The sequence below is a fragment of the Triturus cristatus genome, chromosome 9, assembly GCF_964204655.1.
Source record: "Triturus cristatus chromosome 9, aTriCri1.1, whole genome shotgun sequence".
Lineage (NCBI taxonomy): Eukaryota > Metazoa > Chordata > Amphibia > Caudata > Salamandridae > Triturus > Triturus cristatus.
Window position 1 is genome coordinate 883554795 of NC_140592.1, and position 24733 is coordinate 883579527.

At 44.7% G+C, this 24733-nt stretch overlaps 1 protein-coding gene across 1 annotated transcript in view; it reads right to left on the reverse strand.

Annotated features, from left to right (window-relative positions):
* Nucleotides 1–1123: 1123 nt before the first annotated feature.
* The window catches only part of LOC146799019 (cholesterol 24-hydroxylase-like), a 263806-nt gene continuing 240196 nt past the window's right edge, over nucleotides 1124–24733 (reverse strand). Inside the window, exons 14-15 of the mRNA XM_085626414.1 lie at nucleotides 12613–12679; nucleotides 1124–1430 (exon numbers count right to left, since the gene is read on the reverse strand). Coding sequence (XP_085482540.1) covers nucleotides 1272–1430; nucleotides 12613–12679 — 226 coding nt within the window. The 3' untranslated portion in view covers nucleotides 1124–1271. The remainder of the gene's footprint in view (nucleotides 1431–12612; nucleotides 12680–24733) is intronic.

Genomic DNA, 24733 nt, shown 5'->3' on the forward strand with positions numbered 1-24733 from the left:
GGCATAGATTGGAGTGGTGTAGAGTGGTATAGAGTAGTGTGGAGTGGATTGGTGTAGAGTGGCATAGAGTGGAGTGGCATTGAGTGGCATAGGGTAGAATGGCATAGATCAGAGCGTCGTAGGGCAGAGTGGCATAGAGTGATATTGTGTGGAGTGGAGTGGGTTGAGTAGAGTGGCATACATTGGTGTGCCATACAGTGTAGTGGAGGGGCATTGAGTAGATTGGGGTGGATCGGCAAGGTGAAGTAGTTTAGAGTGGTGTAAAGTAGAGTGGAGTGAAGTAGTTTAGAGCGGTGTAAAGCGGCATGGAGTAGAGTGGCATGGAGTGGCTTAGAGTAGAGTGAAGTGGCATAGAATAGAGTCGCATAGAGTAGAGTGTCATTGTGTGGAGTGGAGTGGCATAGAGTAGAGTGACATAAGGTGGGGTGGAGTGACATAGAGTGGCCTGAAGTAGAGTGGCGTAGAGTAAAGTGTCATACAGTATAGTGGCATAGAGTAGAGTAGGATGGAGTGGTGTAAAGTGGCGTGGAATAGAGTGGCATAGAGAATAGTGGTGTAGAGTGGCAAGAAGTAGAGTAGCTCTATTTGCACAGTATTATGCGTGTGTCATCTGTGTCAGTGTGTGCTTGATTGTTGTTTACCTCTGTGCTCATGCAGTATACAAAATCCAAACTTTATGGCTTTTTTCAATTTTCCTTTTACTGTAAATCCCACCTCATATTTTCTCATTTTTATCTTGTTAGTTTGTAATGGTTGAAGCCTAGCCCTTCCAAAACATTGCACATTTGTTGAAGATATATTCTTTCTTCAGAATGTAACCTTTTGTTTTTTTTATAAAATAATCTGAACTTTCTAACCATGGTGTAGAGAGCAAGGAAGAAGAGAAGAAGGACGTGCCTTATGCCCTCTCAAACAATCCCAAGCTACCAGGTTTTCTACTAATCCCTGGCATATTTGAGGGCATCACAAGCCAGAAGAGAAGCTGCCATATTAAGAAATTTGAATATCATAGTTAGGAGCTGCTATAGTTAGGAGCTGCTACACAAGTACTGTGTTTTTTGGTGGGGGTTGGGGTAGGGGCGAGGGAGGGATGGATGTGCAAAAACAACACACAATCTCAACAGAGTTTTGCAATTTTTATGTGACTATCTTCTTTTGCACTTTGAAGCACTAAGAACCAAGATAACATTTGTGAACGCAAACACATAAAGTTTAACTAATATGGACAAAAAGAATGTTTAAACAAACAAGTAAATAAAAAAAATTCCATATTATTGTGATGCCTTTGTATTTCTCCTTGGCGTTATCCTGCAGATTACGCCATCCCATGGCCGAAGAGTTCCACTATCCAAAATCTTGAAGCTCTGTCCAGCCACAAGCTCAAACTCAAACCTTTGCAATAGTTTCGCCATCACCACTTTAGCCTCCATCTGCAGAAAACAAGGAAGCCTTTAGAAAGTTGAAACTATGTCTTTTTATGACATGACATAATGTGGTCTATCTCTAAGTAAGTCACAAATGCCTTGCTATGTGTGGCTCTCATAGAGAGCCTCGATTGTTTATTTCAGTTTCAAAGTGTCATAACTCACTGGTGCGCATAGCAACAGTTGATAACATAACTCCTTACCCACTGTTGCTACTGTCATAAAGGCCGGTCAGGCCAGCTGACAGGGATATCAGATTGCAGCTGTACTTGTCTGCTGCTATCACTGTAAGCAGAAAGTATACCTGCAGGAGGGGAAAGAAAGGCATGGAAGGTGGTGGGGATTGGCGAAGGATGGCAGGTACATTCTTATTTTTTTACCTTTTCGACAGGGATACATAAAAGAGGCCATGTTAGATGTTGTCACCCATTACTCCTCTCCACCTGTGTAGTGATTGGAAGCAGGGGCAGATGATTTTGGAGCCCATACATAACACAAATTCAAATGAAAATAAATGTGTTGTGCCCAGTGATGGAAAGAATTGTGGAACAAAGAATCAAGACCCCGTGAGAAAATGAGACCGAAGAAGTCTCTGTTAAAATTGGGCTAGACTGTGAGACCGCACAAATTAAAAACACAGCATGTTGTAGACCACTTCAAGGACGGCCAACATGTTTCATTGCCTGTTAAATATTAGCGGCAATTTCGTCAGGGCAACCGAGGTCAACAATCACCTCCCTGGACATATAACATCAAAAAGAGTGACTAGCAGGAGCCATGGGCCCACATACCAGCTCCCACTGAGTCGTAGGGATGTATATCATATATACTTTCTGTCCCTTCATATAGCACTATCGTTGTTTACAATTGTATCACTCTGCAGGGACTACAAGCGTTAGTTCTGCATTGCAGATCTGAGAGGTCCTCCCTCAGGTCTTCTATCCATTTCATCCATAGAGGATCCAAACAATTGGTCTTAGTCATTCTAAAGGTGTTATAGGCTACAGTAATGAAGTGTCACACACTCCCCGAAGTAAAAACAATCTTCATCAGTGCATCAACCATGGGTTTCTGTCCCACCCTTACTCCATGTAAGAGTGATAGTTTTGCATAATGCTGCAAAAAACAAAATTTGCCCTAGTGGTAGGTAGGTCATAAGCAGCATTCATTTTTCTCAAATTCCATAGTGAAATCGGAATTCTGAAGTGCAGTCAAGAGCTGGCCAAACCCTAATCTAGATGGACTTACTTGGGATTTGAGCAATTAGAGAGAACCTCTGAAGCACCAAAAGTGATAGCTCAGGAGTGTTTGGGGTCTCCCAATCTCTCTGCTGCAAATTGTGGTCCCAATATTATTTTGCCACCTAAAGTTTTATACTGCGGATAAAGGATATATTCCTGGATGTCAATGGGAACTATATCCTCATGCACCTAAGTCCACCCAGACAAAGCTTGAGGGTTAAACAAACAAGACACGCTATGGAAATGTGCAGCGAGATAATAGATCTGAAAGTGAGGAACCTCTGCCACCCTCCTCATCCAGTAAGAGATACAGAGTGTCTAGTGGAACCCACCTTCTGTTCGCTCCCCACATCAGTTCCGCCAGGAGTATGGATAGTTTCCAAAAGAAGGGTCGCTTAAGTAGTAGTGGTATGTTTGCAAAGAAGTAGGCGAGTTTGGGAAGAAACATCATCTTAGTGAGGGCTACTCCATCTATCACCAATAAGGGCAACTTACCCCAAAAAGCTATTGAGAATCTAAATGTCGTATTCGCATGTCCCAGGTTGCCCTGTCCTACAACTTGGTATTGCCTATGTACTCTGACTCCCAGAATGTTTGAAGTGCTATTGGTAATTCAAAAAACATAGGTGAAACCAACTGCCTGGCTTCACCCTCAGTTAACAGGAAATGACACTGTTTACCAAACGCTTACAGTTCAATCAGTAATACAGGAAAGCCCTTGATATAGTTGTATATATACAATTTTTGCTAATGAAGGTTAAGGAATAAAGCATCTGCAAGAGTCAATTAATCCCCCACCATATGCTCAACTGCTAGATAAGGTCTTCTTTATTAGCACAGGAATGGTCCCAAAACTAATTGATCTGAATTTTATTGGACTACTAAGGAATATTCCCTGTAAATCGGAGACAAAACTTAAGACATCAAAGGCACAGAACAAAAGAAATTGAAAGAGATATAGTATTCATTGGCTGTATTACGAATATAATAGGAAATAATAAAGTCTGAATAAACAGATGCTTTTTGTTGCCTCCATTCTTGTGACCCACTGATCAATCATTTTACAATCACACTTATACTCAATTTCAAGGCAGATGTGCATATCCACTATCCAAGGTTCCAGAAATTGTTTGAGGTGGTTCTCTTCTAAATCGTATTTTCTGGCTGTAGCTCAGACACAACCTTTATGCAAAGTGATGGTTCTCACAGTAGGTAGCAATGGTACTACCTCCAAGCAGGAGTATCCAAAACAAGAGCGCAATGTAATATGAGCTCTCTTCACCCAGCTTTCATCAGCCTTTCTGAAGCAGTCATCAGGCACGTACAAAAGGGCAGGCACTGCTCTGCTTTCCTCTCCTTTAACAACAGAAACTGCTAATCTTTGTTTCATTCTTACCATCTACCAAGTGTCATTGCTAAGAAAGAACAAATCAGCAGCTACTTGCTAACAATGACCTTGTTGATTTTCTGTGGCTATACCTTACTTTACTCTCCCCTCACTTCAGTCTCAACCCTCTAGTCCCAGAGATGCAGTCAATACAATGTCACAGTCTGAGGACATGCAAAATGTATTCCGCTGGTTCCAGCACTCAGACTTTCATCATACATGAATGCACGCTTGCTAATCATTCACTACACATACTCACACCTGATATCCACATAGAATGACAGCACAAAAGTCTGGGAGTCACAGAGACTACTTTACTTGCCTTGATACTCAGAGTCTCTTTGCTGGCCTTTCAAACACTTCTGCCACATAAGTACCTCCATTACCCTTCAACTTGCCATCAGAGTTTCGCAAACCACTCATCCAGTGCCGAAATGATCACTGGTGGCCTTGTTTGTCGGTACTATCGCAGCTGGCAATCAGAGCCCTTTTTTACGTAGAGTCATCTGTGGGCCAACTCACCCGATCTATCTGGAGCCTCCCTGACTTCCCTTCTGCTTATCGGAGTCTTCTTAAGATCCACAGCTCCCCCTTGCTGATTGCCATAGCCTTTTAACTCCCTATGTTGGTCCTTGACCATTTTTGCTAAAATCATCCTTCTGAGATTCTCAAACCCTTATCTGCCATCTTTCACAGATCACAGTCCTTTCAACCGTCCACCAAAATCCTTTTCATCCATCCACGTTTAGACCCCTTTGCCGAGTTCTGCCTTCTGAGCTCCTCCAAGACCATTGTGCCAGCATCATACAGAATCTGCTATCAATTATAGCTCAGAGGGTTACAGTCCTCGTTTATTATTTACCTAGCATGCTCTAATTTTTCAACAAATGCTTACAAGCAGCTTGATAAGTGTTCTGAAAAGGTTGGGGTTTTGTAGTAATCTGCTTGTTAAGTAATGCACTCTCCATGCCCTTGTTCTCTGCCTTGATGCTCAGACAATATGATGTAATTTGGAATGTTAGGAATGTTTGTACTGGTGGGAGGGAGTTGGAGAAGATGGGCTGAGTAGCCAGGAGGCTGCTCCTGGTGGGGCTTACATTGGAACTTACTAAGATGTAACTTGGAGAATAAACTAAGAACTACAAGAGTTGTCTACGAGACCTCTTTGATTGCTACATTGGCGACGATTTTGAAGAACAATCCACATGTGTAACTTGAAGGAAACTGAAAACAACCTAACAGAAACTTTTTGGAAACAGAATAATGCATCCCTTTGAAGTCACAAGGTAAATGGAAATCAAAAGCATGTATGTAAGGCTGTCTGGCACCCGAACCCCACCAGTGACCCTTCCATCGGTCGCCCTAAAATCCAAGTGTGCCAGATCCAGTTATGCTTATCAACGGCAAAATTACTAGTCCCAAGGTTAATACTTGAAGTATGTTCGGGGGTAAAAACCAAAAAAAAGAGCCCCAGTGTTGACTGTTAAATGGGGGCAAGGATTGGGCCCCGGTGTGGAGTATTCACCACGTATTAGTGTGGGATACTGTAAATATCCACACCTTAAGAAGTGTATTTAGGAGCAGTGGTCGAGCCCCGGTGTTTACTGTTGATACCTGCTGTTCGGGGGCAAAGATCGGGCCCTGAAGTGATCACCACGTGAGAGTGTTGGACACTGTAAAGACTTACACCTTGAAGTTTAACATTTTAAATTATGGTGATCGGGGGCACGAGAATGTTGCCACTTTGAAACTGTCGTGTGAGGGCAAGGACTGAGCAATATTATTATCGGCGGCTTTAGCTTCCTGCTCTGTGGTAACCAGCGGTACAATGACATATCCATAATTTGTGTATCAAAGCTTTGGTCTGTAAACGGCTATGAGATCGTGAAGGCAACAGCTGGCCTGTCATCTCGTAAAGCAGAGAAGGTTATCGCTCATTTGATAGTATGGTATGGAAAATGTTGGTGTTTATTACTGGCATTTGAGACTCTTGACACGAATAGGGATTTTTAGGTTACAGAGATGTGGAAACAGAATTTAAAGAGAGAAAAAAAATGACAGTTTAAACTCACCGCAACGAATTCAGCTCGTGCTCACGGACCTTGTAATCAGCACGAGCCCAGTATTCTTTTCACGCATAGTCCTGCCGTTTCTTGCTGTACTGCACGGACGTGCTGACAGCCACCCGGCTTAACGTTATAAATCACCCGGTTCTACGTCAATACGGTGCCTCCATTTGAAATCTATCAACCTTGTATGCCAATAAAATTAACTTCGTGAACCAGGTTCTGACAATAAAGATAATTTTGATGTGAAGATTGCAGTGAGCGTTTGAAGTGACATGGTAGTTAAATACCAGCGTTGCTGCCTGCAGATCGTCAAGGAGTCACAGCTACTGTCATTTAAGTTTATTGAAAACTCCATATTACCCTGGAATGTCGCCGTGGAAAATTCAGAACTAGTATAACAACGCCATCTTCTGGCTATTTAGCGCCACTGCACCAAGACAAGGAAATTTAGAGCACTGATGGAGGAACTGTATTTTGAATTAAGACTTTGTAATAAATAGTTAGCTGCGTGAAGATCGACAATGTGTCAGAGAGCCATGAAATCAGAACAAAAACTGTATGAATTATCCAGAGTAATTCCAGAAGCGGGTCTGACGACGAAGTGGCAAAATGACGGGGATGAACAGCCAGTGTGGAGATTAAGGTCCCTGAACTTGAACTACAGCAGCCCTAAATGGGGACAAATGTCCCAGAAGCGGAGGATTGTGGCGTATGAGTTGGTGTTGAGATGCTAGTCCACTTATCGGTTCGATGTCGTGTTTGAGATGACTGTGTAGTCATCAATTAATTTGATGTGGGAGGTTGAGCCACTCATTACTTAAATGTTGTGCATGAGATGGCGGTGGAGGATGTTGAGCCACTCATTACTTTAATGTTGTGCATGAGATGGCGGTGGAGGATGTTGAGCCACTCATTACTTTAATGTTGTGCATGAGATGGCGGTGGAGGATGTTGAGCCACTCATTACTTTAATGTACTGCATGAGATAGCGGTGGAGATGACTGTGTAGTCATTCATTAATTTGATGTGGGAGGTTGAGCCACTCATTACTTTAATGTTGCGCATGAGATGGCGGTGGAGGAGGTTAAGCATGAGTATGCAATAGAGAGTAAGGGAACAGGGTATTCCCTAGTCTTACTATTTGTTTGCATTATTATTCCTATCTTACTGTTTTATTACGTACATTATTATTGTTACATTATTGCATTATTATTATAATTACATAAGGAAGGCAATTTATTATTTACATTACTATTTGTTACTTACTCTAGTTTTATTACATTATTGCATTATTATTATTACATAAGGAAGGTAATTTATTATTTACATTACTATTTGTTACTTACTCTAGTTTTATTACATTATTGCATTTTTATTATTATTATTATATTGGGAGGACAATATGATGTCATTTGGAATGTTAGGAATGTTTGTACTGGTGGGAGGGAGTTGGAGAAGATGGACTGAGTAGCCAGGAGGCTGCTCCTGGTGGGGCTTACATTGGAACTTACTAAGATGTAACTTGGAGAATAAACTAAGAACTACAAGAGTTGTCTACGAGACCTCTTTGATTGCTACAGGTTTCTATTGGTTGACAGCACAAGAAGCATGAATAGGAATAATTTACTAAAGGGATATCTTAATACATGTGGCCTGGAATCACCCAGGTTTCTTCCTGCTCCCAGTTTCCTCTTTCTTCTACTGGTCTTTCTATACCTTCTGGTGTTGGTACTCCTCCTGGTCCTGTTTCAAGTCTCCTTTTCTGGGTTGATTAGGTCCTCCAGGTTCTTTTCCTGGCTCTGCACCCCTAGTTCCACTCACTATGGTACTGGTCTCCTAAATCTTATGCTACTGATGTTAGTCCTTCCTAGCCCTGCTCTTCCTGTTCCAGCCCCTTCCTGGTGCCTCCTTACATATGCCCTTCCTGGTCCGCCTGCTAATTTTGCCACCCAGATACTGCTTATCAGCGGAGTCCTTATATACCAGGTCCTCTTGTCCTGGCCCTCCTAAGTCTGCACTTCTAGTCCTTCAGGTTTGGGTCATGCTGATGCCCCTGGCTCTAGTCCTTGTCCTCTTGGGCCACTTGGTACTGTGTCCACTGCTCCTGGTTCTCCTTAATAGGTACTCTTGGGGTAGGGCTAGTCATCTTCCTCCTGGTCTGATCCCCTTGGTTCCCCTGGCTATGGTTGCCCTGGTCCCCCTGATCCTTCTTCCCAAGGTCCAAGTCCTCTATTCCACTTGGTACTCCATGCCCCGGGCCCCTTGGTTCAGTCCTCCTATTTCTCCTAATCTGGTATGTGCTTATCCTGATCTTTCTAGTACACCTAATCATACCCCTTCCTGTCCCAGGTCATAATGGACCTTGTCAACCCTCCTGCTCCTGAGCTGGTCCTCCTGCACCTGGCCATGATATTCCTGGCCTTAGTCATGAAAGTCCCCATGCTCCGTGTAGTTCTGCACATACTAATCCTCTTAAACCTATCGTCCATGTTCTGTTCATCTTGTTTCAAGTCACCCGTTTTCATCATCCTGGACCCTGTTAACATGACCCCCCCTAATCCTCATCCTCCTCTTTGGCCCCACCCTTTTCCTCCTTTTCCTGGAATGTCTGATCTTGGTGCTCCTGGGCTTCTGTGCATTGAGCTTCCTGGTCCCAATGCTAGGGGTCCCCTTGGGCCTTCTTCCCCTGGTCCTCTTGTCCTTTGATCTCTGGTTGCCTTTGCATCTGCTCCTGAAGCTCAAGGTCCTGGTCTCCTAGTGTTTCTTGCGCTGGGTTAGGTCTGCCCAGCACTAGTCTTACTATTCCTGGTCCTCACTGTCCTTGTTCTGTTTTTGATTTTGTGTTCATTGGACTTGATCTTCTTGGTCCTGGTTTCCCTTGTTTGGATCTTTGTATGCATAGTCATATGTTGGTTGTCCCAGACCCCCTTCTCTTAGCTCTTCATGTTCCTTCCTGGTACTGTTGACAGTTGACCACTTGACCTCCTCATTCTAATCCAATTCACACTGTTTATCCAATTCCTGGTTCACCAGCTTCTTGTCCTGCTGGTCCTCTCGTCTGTCTCGCCTCTTGTGCCTTGAATCTCTTAAGCCTGTTCTTAATCTTTATCCTTCTTATTCCTGTTTGTTGTCCTCAATGTCTCTCTGGCACTGCACCCACTACTCCGGGCCCTCTTGGACCTACTTCTTGATGTTTGGGTTGTTTTGAGCTTAGTGATTTTGGTCCTCCTAGTCATACAGGTCAACGGCCCTTGGTGCTCCTGGCTCTGGCTGTCCTGGTCTCCCTGATCTTCCTTTCCCTGGTCCTACTACCCATGAGACCTGGTATCTCTATTCTACCTGGCACGCTAGGCACTGGTACTAAGGTCCTGGGGCTGCTGGCACTCCTAGGTCTTTTCCTGCTCCTCTTGGTTCTGATCCTTCTACCCCTTCTTGTTCGGGTCCTGGTTGTCCTGGTATCATTAGTACTGTACCCCCCATATTTCTTGCTTTTTCGGGCCCCCTGGTCATATTGGCAATAGTCCTCATGCCCTCCTAGATATGCTCCCATATAGCTCCTAGCCCTTGTCCTGCTGTCCTTGTAGTTCTTCACCAACTGGCCATGACTTCTTTGTTCTTGTCCTTTTGGGTCAGGCCATCCTGTTCCTAGCCCTCTAGCCTGGTCCTCCTGCCAGTGTTCACCCTAATCTACCTCATCCTGATCCTCCATTTCCTCCTCAACCTAATCTTCCTGGTACACAAGCTCCTAGTCCTCTTTGCCTTAATCTTCCTACCCTGGTTCCCATGGTCCTGGTCCCCAGGCCTCTGCTCCTGGTTCTCTTAGAGTGTATCCTTCTGGCTCAGGTTGCTTGGTCCCTGGTCTCACCCCGGTCCTCCTATTCTTGGTTTGCATAGTCTGTGTCCTTCTCTGATCCTCTTTGTCGTGGCCCTTAAAGTTTGAGTTCTCCTTAGCCTAGGTCTCATGGATCTGGTTCTCTGAGCCATGCTAATCCTGGTCTCCGGGACTTCTTGTTCTTGTCCTTTCATGCTGGGAATGATACACTTTGTCTCCTGGCTATCCTGGCCATTTCTGGTCCCCTCAGTCATGGTCGCTCCTGGCCCTGTATTTTTCTGGCACTCAAGGCCCTGGTTACCTTGTCCAGGTCCTCCTCACACTCTACATCCTAACCATGGTGCCTCAGGTCCATGGTGCCTCAGGTCCTGGTGCTATTTGTTTCCTTGGTCTATCTGGCCTCTCATATCTTGGCAATCCTACTCCTGATCCTCCTGGTTTAGGTTGCCCTGTTATTCCTGGCTCTGATACTAGTCATTTTTGTCTACCTGGTACTGTACTGGTACTGGCTCTCTTGATCCTGGTTCTTCTAGGTCAGGTCTTCCTGAGTCTGGTCATTTTGGACCTGGTCATCTTAGTGGCGCTTCAAGTCCACTTGGTCTTCCTGACTATGTCTGGCCTTCTAACATCTGATCCGCCTCAACCTGGTCCTCCTACAAGAGATGATCAATTTGTTCCTCAAGGTGATCCAGGCACTTGTTCCCTAGGTCATGATCTTCAATTTTCTCCTAGCCCATTTCTGGTCTTACGAATTATGATTATTTTAGTCGACCCAGTCTTCTTTGCCCTGGCCCTCCTGGTGGCCTTGGTGCTGGTCCTCCTGGTCTTTCTAGTCCCTGTTCTGCTTATCCTAATCATACGGGTCATTATTCTATTGGCCCTGATCTTCATAGTCCTTCTCAATCTGGCCCTGATCTTCCTGGCCCTGCTCCTCCTGCCCTTTGTCCTCGTGATCTGAAATAACTTGTGCTGGCCCACCATTAATCATCCTAGTTATTCCTAATTCTATTGGTCTAGGGCTTCCTAGTTCAGCCTTCCTGGTCCCTCTTGTTGCAATTACCATTCTCTCCTATTCCATGTCTCTTGGGTTCTAATTTTCTGGTTTCACAGGTTCCTGATCCTGGCCCTTGCATTCCCCTCACTTTAATACTGGCCCTTCTGTCCTCCTGATCTAGTTCTCCTGGTTTATCTAGTACCTCTTTCTTGCCTGTTCCTAATCTTGCTGCTCCTGGCCCTCCTGTCCATGTGATGCTGGTCTTAGTTCTGGTACTCCGTTGTCTGGTCCATTTTTGCTGGTCCCATTGGCCTTGGATACCGTAGCGCTCCTGGTACCCTAGTCCTCCTCCACATCTTAGTCCTGCTAGTCCTCTAGCTTTCCCTGGTTTGCCTGTTCCACCTTGTTCTTATCCATTTGAACCTGAACACCTCCTTCATGGTCCTCCTATTTAACAGGCCTTCTAGGTATGGCCTAGTCCTCCTAGTTCCTATGTTGCAGATAACCAGGTAATCCTCTTTAACCTGTTTAATGTCCTTTACCTTTGTACATACATTTGTATATGCGCTTATTTTCAAATGCTTCACACACTTTCCTGAACCGCATTACAAGATGGCCACCACCCTGCAGTCCCTTTATCTTCATGTCCAGCTAAAGAAAGGCCTCTTTCACACTATTTGCTCAGCCACCTGTCAAATAGCACAGGATCTCCACTATTTAACCTGCAGCTGGATAAACAATGACTTTTCAGATATTTAGCAGGCAGATGGCTAAATAGTAGACATTAAGTACTATTTGCTGGAGACCCTTTATATAGAAGAGATTATGTGCTATTTGGCAGGCAGCAAGATAAATTGCCCCTTTCATTTAGAAAACATTCCTGACCATTAATTAGGAACTCAGAGCACCAAAAAAGAACATAACAGCAACAAATACAAATAGAAAATAGGTCTTTTTATGTAGAAAATAAGAAATAAAGGAACCAACATTCATTCTGAGCTCCTTCTCTAACAGCAAATATTTAGTAAACTGGTGTCCTCACTACAAATATTGGGCTAATTCTATTTCAGGTGTATAGGCCCATTTATACTCAAAATGGAATTCCAGTTCAGGCTGTATCTCACAAGCTAAATCCACATGTTCCACTTGCCCATGTGCACACTGAATAACATGTCTTGTTTGCCATGAGTGCATGGCAAGTAAAACCTGGCAAGAATCATATTGACAAACAGTGTGAATTTCCAATTTGAATAGTAAAATTCTAATATACACAGTCCAGAATGCTATCCAGTGTGCCCAAATTAAAATTTTACAGTATTTGTCTACTTTTCTGGCCAGGATTTATCTGTCATACATTTGTAGGAATGTTGGTGGGATACACAATTTTTGTATAGGGAAAGAGCACATGTGCAATTTCAGCATGGGCAAATACTTCCTTACTTAACTGAGCGCAGGGACTAACTGTATTTTGCAAGTGCTGCAGAGGTAGGGAAAAATGGCATTGTCATAACACCATTAGATATTCAGTCATTTTAAACATATCTCTGGGACCATCCCTTGGGGAGGTATAATTGTTAAGATATCAATCTACAGAGATAACCCAATGAGCAGGACGTGACAAAATACTTAAATAATGGCTGAAAAATCTTAGCTTCAATTTCTTACCTGAGCAAAAATTTGTCCAATACAAGAACGTGGCCCCAGGGAGAATGGAAAGTAGGTATAGTAAGGCCTATTCATTAAACAAAACAGCAATAATTAGTCATATTTAAAAAAAAAGTTAAATTATAAAACAAATAAACAGCATATCAAAGGAACATGTACACAGCCAATACTGCAAATATTTGTGTTGCAATCAGCAGATATTCCAACCTCAAAATATCCCCCCAGGCTCTTTTGTGGGATGATTCTATGACAGAATATTGAGAACAACAATATCGAATTGTAAGAAAATTGTCTCAAAATATTGTCTACAAAAAAGGCAAGTCTACATACGTTGTGAGCTACCAAAATATTGTATATGTAATCTATTGCAGAACAGAATATCATCAAAATTATAAGAATATCAAAATAATTAAAAGAATACCAATATTAGACTTTAAAACAAATATTAAAGTAGAAAATAATAACACAATTTAAAGTACACAGTTTATAAGTAAGATACACATATATATCTACATATATAGATATATATTGTTTTCCATCAAAGAAAGATATGCCGCGCTCCAGGAATATTATTCACGTGATTTTTATCTCACCACTAACACCAACGAGTTTCGAATTCACAGTCTTGGTCACCGTGACCAAGACTGTGAAGTCGAAATGCATTGGTGTTAGTGGTGAAATAAAAATAATGTGAATAATACTACTGGAGTGCGGCATATCTTTATTTGATGGAAAAAATGACAGCGCTGTGATTCCATCGACATATCGGCACCAACTGTGAGCACAATGGGATAAGGAATCATTTTGATGGACTATATATTTAGATATATTTATATATATATATATGGTCCAGTCGAAGGTGTAGGGCCGAAACGCGTAGACCGTCCATGTCTCTGCACTGATGGTGATTTGAAACAAATATTGAAAAAAAGTAGCACTTGCCTGGATCTACTTTCTTCATGGTGCTGTGGATTCCTGTTGCTTGATGAGGAAGCACTGGTGAATATATACATATATATGTATATATACATGTGTATATATATATATATATATCCATGCTCCAGCTTATACCAACAACGTGAGAGGCACTCGATGAACACCATTGAGCTGCAAGCTTCAGACTCATTAAAAGGTATGGAGAACGCCGACCCGCTGATCTCTTTCACAGCCATGTCACCTTCAACACCTGACGCGTTTCGAAGTTTATCTTCTTTTTCAAAGGCTAGTAATGGTGAGATGGAAACACGCACAGTCCAATCACCAGCTCTTATATATAAATGATAGCACGCCCCCTAATGGGCTGTTCTGGATGAAACTGCGCAGAGTATTCTGGGAGTTGTGGTGCGGGGGGAAATGTGTTCCCTTAAAAGTGCATGTAATGTCCTGCTGAAAACATTAAAAGCCCGCAAATGGGCCTCAGCGGGAGGGGCTCTTCCTAAATCCTGTGGAAATTCTCCTCATGTAGAGGCCGATGAATATGAACCCCAGAGGCCCCCTATGTACAAGGGGTGGTGCTCTCTTGATGGTTTGGGCACCGCCTGATATCCATGCTCCAGCTTGTACCAACAACGTGAGAGGCCCTCGATGAACACCACTGAGCTGCAAGCTTCAGACTCCTTAAAAGGTATGGAGAACGCCAACCCGCTGATCTCTTTCACAGCCATGTCACCTTCAACACCTGACGCGTTTCGAAGTTTATCTTCTTTTTCAAAGGCTCGTAATGGTGAGATGGAAACACGCACAGTCCAATCACCAGCTCTTATATATACATGATAGCGCGCCCCCTAATGGGCTGTTCTGGATGAAACTGCGCAGAGTATTCTGGGAGTTGTGGTGCGGGGGGAAATGTGTTCCCTTAAAAGTGCATGTAATGTCCTGCTGAAAACATTAAAAGCCCGCAAATGGGCCTCAGCGGGAGGGGCTCTTCCTAAATCCTGTGGAAATTCTCCTCATGTAGAGGCCGATGAATATCAACCCCATAGGCCCCCTATGTACAAGGGGTGGTGCTCTCTCGGCGGTTTGGCCACCGCCTGATATCCATGCTCCAGCTTGTACCAACAACGTGAGAGGCACTCGATGAACACCACTGAGCAGCAAGCTTCCGACTCCTTAAAAGGTATGGAGAACGCCGACCCGCTGATCTCTTTCACAGCCATGTCACCTTCAACACCTGACGAGTTTCGAAGTTTATCTTCTTTTTCAAAGGCTCGTAATGGTGAGATGGAAACACGCACAGTCCAATCACCAGCTCTTATATATACATGATAGCTCGCCCCCTAATGGGCTGTTCTGGATGAAACTGCGCAGAGTATTCTGGGAGTTGTGGTGCGGGGGGAAATGTGTTCCCTTAAAAGTGCATGTAATGTCCTGCTGAAAACATTAAAAGCCCGCAAATGGGCCTCAGCGGGAGGGGCTCTTCCTAAATCCTGTGGAAATTCTTCTCATGTAGAGGCCGATGAATATCAACCCCAGAGGCCCCCTATGTATATATTCACTGAAAAAAACATAGGTTTCAGCCACGTTATCGTTAGAAATTAGCATTTAAAAAACCTTAGAAATTCATTTGAGATGTCATCAGTGATGTCATCAGTGATGTTACTGACCATGTCATGAATGATGTAATATGTGACATCATCAGCAGTGCATTGTGGGGGCACGAGTTATAGTTAGCTCAACTAACTATAACAGGGGAATTTCTATGGTTTTCTATGAGTGAAATGTCCAACTAACTATAACATCCCTGAAACCTATGGTTTTTTCAGTGAATTTCAAAGGTTTTTAAAATGCTAATTTCTAACTATAACGTGCCTGAAACCTATGGTTTTTTCAGTGAATTTCTAAGATTTTTTAAATGCTAATTTCGAACTATAACGTGCCTGAAACCTATGGTTTTTTTAGTGAATTTGAAAGGTTTTTTTATATGCTAATTTCTAATTATAATTATCTTTTTTTCAGTGTTTTTTAATTATCATCCCATTCTCAACATGGTGAAAACTGCATATCTCACCACTCTTCCATCGATACCTTACGCCAACAAAATCGCCACAAACGAGAGCCACAACTAACACTAATGAAATGCAAAGAAGGCATTCCCGTGCAAAAAATACGAAACCACCACTTCCCCATATTTTCACCGACCAGCCCAATCTGCAATGCGATCCAAAAAGCAGGCGATAAGCCGAGTTAGCAGTAACAAATTAACATCAACCTTTAACTGGTGTAAGGAGGTCGACTATCTACTCCGTGAATTGGACCCAACTCACAGCCACATCTAAAGACCAACACGTGATAGAGCTACTGATCATGCAGCTCCAACACCCAACAAGGCCACAACACCCAGCACCACCACCAACAGAACCTCCCCCCCCGGACCACCTCCCCTACTACCACCGAGGCAGCGCAAAACCGGACAACGGACCTTCCCAAAACGCCATGCTCCTCAGCCACACAATAGCTGAATGTTGGGAGATGTGGCAACCAACTATATATGAAGGAGGCAAGTCACCCATCAATAATAAAGCACACAATGCCAAGTGTAACACTGATGTTCTGCACAGACCTCACTATGCAAAGCACAAACCTCTCCATGTGGAGATATACTAGTGGGCTGCTCCAACGTACGCCACTTCAGCGTAGGAGTATGAATAAATAGGCCAGGCCCTAGGCGTGGTTCACTTGTGGGAAGACCAACAAGTCTGTCAGAGTGGCAGCCCTAATCCTGGCACATGGCTGTCACCATAACCGCGGGCCTCCTAAACACAGGTCCCCTGCGAACCTAGCGGCACAGCACCACAGACTTATGTCTGTACCGACTACTGCCTTCGATCTACACTGCGAACAGCAGGGCTCACAATTCAGATGCAGTGGCAATTGCAGATGTCGCAGTCCAGTTCGCAAGACACGTTGATCCCATTGCGGCCTGCCCAGACCACGCATCATCGCAGGGTGTGCACACGCTGTGTGCTTCAGGTGCTACTAACTCACTGCACCATAAGTCATCGCCACGTGGCCTTATGAAGGCAGAACTCGTTAGACAAAACACATTGCTCCCAGTGCAGCCCACCGGGACCACGTATCATCGCAGGGTGCGCACACGCTGAGTACTCCAGGTGCCACTAAATATGCTGCTCAACTCAAACACCACGTGGCTGTGCACCCATCCTGACCGCTGCCTCCGCCCTACACTGGGGTTACACGGTTCACAATTCAAGATTAGTTGCGACGCAAATTGTGTAAGAGACTATAATGGGTTAAGAAGACCAAATGCTCCCAATCTGTGCAGCTCAAGTTAACGACGCCTGCCTGTGGGCCTTTGCTGACCGCTGCCTTCAGCCTACACTGTGGAAGACCGGCGACACGTTGTGCCAACTAACCCTGTTCAACACAAGCCGATCCCACATGTGTAACTGTGTCCTGAGTCCTGAATGGCAGCGACCACAGCACCATACTCCCTTTGATCAGTGAAGGGTATTTGCATATGGAAGGCCAGCGACACGTGGTGCCACTGAACCTGCACTACGCTGGCCGGTGGGGCCACCAACGTATGCACGTGGCTGTGGGCCCTTGCTCACCGCTACCTCTGGCCTACACTGTGGAAGACCGGCGACAAATGGTGCCACTAACCGTCTTCAACACATGCCGATCCCACATGTGGAACTGTGTCCTGAGTCCTGAATGGGAGTGAACCCAAGTCCGTGGCAGCCACCACAGCACCACAGTCCCTTCGATCAGTGAGGCATATTTGGATATGCAAGGCCGGCAGCACGTAGTCCCACTAACCCTCTTTAACACAAACTGATCCCACATGTGTAACTGTGTCCTGAGTCCTGAATGGCAGTGAGCCCAAGTCCGTGGCAGCGACCACAGCACCAAACTCCCTCTGATCAGTCAGGCATATTTACATATGCAACGGCGGCAACACTTGGTGCCAGTAACTCTCTTTAACACAAGCTGATCCCACATGTGTAACTGTGTCCTGAGTCCTGAATCGCACTGACCACAAGTCTGTGACAGGGACCACAGCACCACACTCCCTTTGATTAGTGAGGGGTATTTGCATATGGAAGGCCAGCGACACGTGGTGCCACTGAACCTGCACTACGCAGGCCGGTGGGGCCACCAACGTATCCACGTGGCTGTGGGCCCTTGCTCACCGCTACCTCTGGCCTACACTGTGGAAGACCGGCGACAAATGGTGCCACTAACCGTCTTCAACACATGCCGATCCCACATGTGTAACTGTGTCCTGAGTCCTGAATGGGAGTGACCCCAAGTCCGTGGCAGCCACCACAGCACCACAGTCCCTTCGATCAGTGAGGCATATTTGGATATGCAAGGCCGGCAGCACGTAGTCCCACTAACCCTCTTTAACACAAGCCGATCCCACATGTGTAACTATGTCCTGAGTCCTGAATAGCAGTCACCCCAAGTCTGTGGCAGCGACCACAGCACCACACTCCCTTCGATCAGTGAGGCATATTTCGATATGCATGGCCGGTGACACATAGTCCCACTAACCCTCTTTAACACAAACTGATCCCACATGTGTAACTGTGTCCTGAGTCCTGAATGGCAGTGAGCCCAAGTCCGTGGCAGCGACCACAGCACCAAACTCCCTCTGATCAGTCAGGCATATTTACATATGCAACGGCGGCAACACTTGGTGCCAGTAACTCTCTTTAACACAAGCTGATCCCACATGTGTAACTGTGTCCTGAGTCCTGAATCGCACTGACCACAAGTCTGTGACAGGGACCACAGCACCACACTCCCTTTGATTAGTGAGGGGTATTTGCATATGGAAGGCCGGCGACAAATTGTGCCACTGAATCTGCACTACGCAGGCCGGTGGGGCCACCAACGTATGCACGTGGCTGTGGGCCATTGCTCACTGCTACCTCTGGCCTACACTACGGTCAGCAGGCCTCACAATTCAGATAGAGTCCTGATTCCACATGACGCAGTCCAGTAGCCAAGACACATTGCTCCCAGTGCGGCCCGTCCACACCAAGCATCAAAACGGGCTCATACAGTCTCAATGCTTCTGGTGCCACTAACCCTCTTTAACACAAGCCGATCCCACATGTGTAACTGTGTCCTGAGTGGCAGTGACCCCAAGTCTGTGGCACCAACCACAGCACCTCACTCCCTTCGATCAGTGAGGCATATTTCGATATGCAAGGCCGGCAACACGTAGTCCCACTAACCCTCTTTAACACAAGCCGATCCCACATGTGTAACTGTGTCCTGAGTCCTGAATGGCAGTCACCCCAACTTCATGGCAGCGACCACAGCACCAGACTCCCTTCAGTCTTATTTGTTGTTCTTTTCTTTAAATACATTTTTTTATATGTAAATCTATACATGACTAAGATTCTTCTTTGTTCAACTGCACAGGGACACTTCCGGGCCCAAGAAGGTTGTTGGGGGTATGATGGTATGTGGGAAGAGGGTGCGTTACCTGCTGATGTGTGGAGAGGCAGCGTCAAAGGGGTATCTATCACAGAAAGAACTTCGATATGTTTTCACAAATGCCTCGGACAAATGCCAGCTGACGAACTGAATCACAAAATGATTTTTCAATACTTATGTAGTGTGAGTTATGAACAGTTCACACCCAAGTTCGCAGAGGGACAGCTGCGGCCCATCCGCTCGACTCACAGACGCAGTACTACGAGCCGTCCGCATAATTGTAGCTATCCATGCCCTGTTCCATCGTACGCCACGCCACGCCACTCTGATTACATTCCAACGTTGGCCCCACATAGCTACCTGTCGCAGGCGTACTCGCTGTTGGTGTGCAGGTCAGTGGTCTAGTTTTCAACATCTCACAGCCACTCCCTGAGGGCAGGTTTGAACACACACCACACCCATCCTGCACATGCGTCACAGGCCATGTGACCACGCAAATATAATAGATCGACAATGTCACATCCTTTATTGCTGGTGCTGACTAGATGGCGGACGCTCCATGTGTCTCAACCATAAAGAGTCTTTGAAAAGTTGCGCATAAGGTTAGTCGCACCCTGATCTGTATAGCTGTCAGGGGCCTACCACCCCCTTGGCGCGGACTTCAGATGCACAGGGTTAGTGCAACCCGAAGCTCACATGGCCATCAGGGGCCTACCACCACTTGGCACAGACTTGAGATCCACAGGCTTAGCGGCCCCAAAAGCTGATGTGGTCTCTGCCATTGATGATTCAGGACTCAGCGACATGTGTGAGATCTGCCAGGCCGCGGAGAAGCTGATGTGGTCTCCGCCATTGATGACTCAGGACTCAGCGACATGTGTGAGATCTGCCGGGCCGTGGAGAAGATGATGTGGTCTCCGCCAGTCATAAGTCAGGACTCAGCGACATCTGTGAGATCCGCGGAGAAGCTGATATGGTCTCCGCCATTCATGACTCAGGACTCAGCGACATATCTGGGATGCGTGGAGTTTTGACGGGCACATGGAGTGCCCACTGCTGCACACTCCGGTGGCACCAGGTAATTATTTTCTCATGGATGCGCAGGGGGGGCAGTGTCTCCCTCACTCTCTCTCTCTCTCTCTCTCTCTCTCTCTCTCTCTTCCTTCTTTTCCTTCTATCTCTCTAACTCTCTCTCTTCCATCTCCCTTTCTCACTCCCTTTCTTTCCTTCCCTCTCTTTTTCTCTCTGGCTTTTTTTTTTTCTTCTCTGTTTCTCTGTGTCTCTCTCCTTTGATATGTGCATTACACACGTCCTTATTTTGTGCTTTATTTTCCAGGCTCTGTCATCGACATCCATGGTCCCCACAGGACTGTTCCGCCTTGTTGTTTTGTATTATTTTTGATACATTTTGTTTATTAGTTTATCGTTCATATATATGTTAATAAAAAAATAAAGTTTGAAAATAGTTTATCGTTTACATATATGTTTATAAAAAAAATTACGTTTGAAAAAAAATAATAATAACGATTTTGGTTGTTTTCTTAACTGCTGTGTGACTCTTTCTTGTTCTTATTACTGTTATTTGATGGTGTCCACCATGGTGTTAAATTTTGAGGCACTTATCGCGGGAATATTGGTGATGTCTGCAGTTTACACCAACTTCTGAATAGTGTGTTAGCTCAACTTTACTTCCATTAAAGTGCTGATAATTAAATGCAGGCTAGCCATTCTCATGCCAAAAGACACAAGGTGCACCTTTGAGATTTATTCTAAATACTAAAATCCTGTATTGAACTGCACAAAATCAATTAAGAAATCTCATTGTATTTAATTGATTGGGAATAGTGCGTCAGGTGCTAGATCTTGACGAGATACACTGCCCAGTTCGTATATTGTTCTACACACGAAAAATATCACATCACAACTTTCACACCAACTGCAATGTGAAACATAGTAAAACACAATACACCCGAGCACACCCGATCATTATGTCTATAATCCAACTAAGAAGTCAGAGAAGATAGAGTGGAGTTTCTTCCACAAAATGTGTTCCAATTATGCCACTAATCAAATGTCCTTTTAATTGAAAATCAGGCAAAGTCTTGAATCAGGTCCTTCCGTTTTTATTTTCACTTTTTAAAGCACGAAGAACAGCAGCCGACGCACGTTTCGCCCCCTGGGCTTTTTCAAGGCTATCTTCTCTGACTTCTTAGTTGGATTATAGACATAATGATCAGGTATGCTCGGGTGTATTATGTTTTACTATTGCTCTAGGCCGCTTAGTCCTAAGAAAAACATACCCTGGTGGGTGGGTAATGTAACATCATATGAGCACTCCAAAGAAACATTGTTGCATTGAACAATCTAGACATAGTTTCATCAATAGATGTGCAGATCATCAAGCAAACCCACAAAGCTTTGGAAGTAATTTGTAATGCGAAACATATTCCGCCGATAAGACACATTAGCACCAGGGATTTTACACCTGCTTTCTGCTGGTGTTAAGCAGGACGACTATCTGCACCATGAAAGGAAACACAGCCAAGAACAACACCAGAACACACACAGGTGCCATAGAGTAAATGAGCATGATACAGGGATATCCATGAGGGCCACAAGACTCATCGCAACAACTCCAGGATTGCCAACGCCCCCCAAACCTGCATCTTAGCAAGTGTGTCCCTGTGGTCATTGTGTTAGCATGATAGGCATGATAGGCATGGGCCCTGCATAATCACAGTGTGCTGTCACCTCAGCGTTGGCAGTGAGCCTGGACATGTAGTTACGCACGCATCCTCCTGCATGCACAAACGACGTGTGCTGGTCCAGGGTACACAGGTCAGCGCAGAGGTGTGCCTATCCAGCAAGGGGAACGGGGTGTCTCGGACATCTCCATGTACAGGAAATGTGGTAAGTGTGTCTCTCTGTTCTGGTGTGGCCTGCCACAAGGGCCGCAACAGTCGATGTTGAAAAGTGGCATGCACCACCTCCAAACGGCACTGTGATAGTGTAGTTGGAATGCAGCAGGACACGCGTGAATAGGCATTACAATGGTGTGCCATACGAGTGCACGAGATACAACAGCGCACCGTACAAAAGTGTGGGGGCTCATGGGAGGGAGGAGCAGCTGTTTGGCAACGTAACACACAGTGAACTCGCCCATGTGCCACGTGCTGGGCATCTCATCCATGATGACCACGGTCGCAGACATCCCACAACACCCACGACCGGCCTTTGTACACATCTTGTATGAATGCAGCGTGGTTTTCACTTCTATGCTCGTTCAGTGGTGTGATGTTGGCGGGTTGTGTGACTTGCGCATCTTGTTGGTGTGTTTCATTTTGGCCATTGTTTGTCTATACTTGTGCTGTACTTAATTGTGCATGTGTGCCTTTCTGCCCATCTCCCCCCGTACCCCCACTCCCTGCTTCTTCGTCTTCCTGGTGCTGCTATGTCTATAATTGTGTTGCTCCACACATAAATACATGTAAAGAACAAATTAGAATAGTTCCTTGATTCTTTTAGGTTTCAAAACATCTCTCTATTGATTTCTTTTTTAATTTGGAATATAATTTGTTTTTTCAATATTTAACAACACATAGAAGTCAGAAGTGCAACGTATTCTATCAACACACTTTTTAGAACATTCTACAACACGTGCAGGTTAAAAGTTCATACATTTTTTTTAACGTAACAATATTTTTTTGCAACATTTTCTCAAACATTTAACGGCACTTGCAGGTGAAAAGTTCACGATTGTTTTAAGTTCGAACAGTGCCTTCCAAATGCAAGCAGCAGGTGTGGTTGATTTGAGGAAATGTTATCCTATGATATATACTCCACGTTGAAACTGCTTTTTCTTAACCAATCACAAAGATGCTTTTCCACAAAACGAATGTGCACCCTACTTTTAAAAAAGAATGATTTTCATCTCCCAATCACGCATCGTTTTGTATGGAAAAAAAAGTAGTTCCCCATCTTTAAACATATCTCTTATTCCACGAAGGAACTGCATGAGCTACAGACATCTTTCCATACCTTACAGCCATACCTTCAAAATGCTAGTGTGGATCGTAGGACATAGCTATATTTTCTGGTGCAAGAGGTATGCAGAACACAGACGTATTGACTTAGACCTAGGTTTACAAAATGTGGACATTAAATGGTTTGCACAGTGAGGATTGAAGTGGCACCAATTCCTACCTTTGGTTAAACCTCTTTGCATCTTCCACAACCTGACCTCATGATTGTGCATGGTGGTGGAAATGACCTAGGCACATTGACTGGGGTGGGTTTAGAAATGCTTATGAAGGACACCTTTGGACACCTCAGCTCAGCACCATGTGCCTCGGGGCAATAGCTCACTTAATAGCTCACATAATTTCCAAACCGGCCTCAAGGGCCTTCAGACCCATAGGGGTGAGTAGTTTGCGCTTTACAAATACCGTATTGATTTGATACACACAAATTTACCTTCGCACTCCCCATATAACACCCCCTAAGCACCATACACAAGTTGCAATGTTTGAAACAAAAGTTCCTCCGAGTGGGTATAATTATATGCTGACACTACTTGACAGAAAGCCCTAAAAACATGGATTTACGGCACCACTGATGAATGTTGTTTTGCTCTGATTTAATTCCCTGGTCTGGAATTTTTTCTTTCCCCATGTACGCTAGTGCCAAGATTCTCCTCACGGAGTGATAGCTGCGCTTTATAAATACATCTTCAAGTTCAAATTCAAATTCAGATGTGGCACAGTGGCCAGAGCACATGACTTCACAGCGTATGACACAAAGTTTGGACTCACGCTTTCTTCCCCGAATCCGGCAGCACCTCAGCTTAGGACCATGAGACTCTAGACAATACCACACATATTTTCCGTACCCCAGGACGTTCAGACCAGTAGGAGTCAATAGTTCATCCTAGTAGGTATAAACACATGCTGACACTACTTCCACAGGTGTGCTGCAGCAGCCAGGGCACATGACTTCACACCATAAGACACACAGTTTGGGCTCACGCTTTCATCCCGACCCCGCAGCAGCTCACCTTAGCAGCATCAGACTCTACGCAATACCTCACTTAATTTCCGTACCCAGCACTTTCAGACCGGTAGGTATGAGTAGTTCGCTTCGCACCCCCTCTATAGCACACCCTAAACACCCCACAGAAGTTACAGTGCTCCTACTCTCCGCTTTCCTACTTTTTTCACCCTTTTTTTCCCTTACTCGCTTCAACAGAATCACAAAATGGCGGCCAACACTTCCTAGTTGCAACCGCTTGCAGCGCTCCCAACCAATAAGCACCAAGCTCGTGCTCGTAACGCCTCAGCAAATCAGAAGGCAGAATTCCCAAATATCGATATCTGTAAATTTCGATATTTCTCCAAAACTACTGAGTGGATTTACACCACATAAACAAAAGCATGCTTTCTAGCCCAATGCCCTTCTCCTTGCCAAATTTGGGGTAATTCCGTTCACCCGTTCGACCTGTAGCCTTGTCTAAAGTTTCCTATGGAAATTAACATGGAGAAAACACGTTTTGGGACCCTCATTTTTTATCGGCCCCCCCTTGATGAATCACCCCCAAACTTTCAACATAGGAGCTGATATGAACAAAGAAGTAGTTTGGAAAGTTTCATGAAGATTCATCAAACAACGCCAAAGTTATAAGCAAAACAAAAAATGCTCTTCCTATGGACACTTG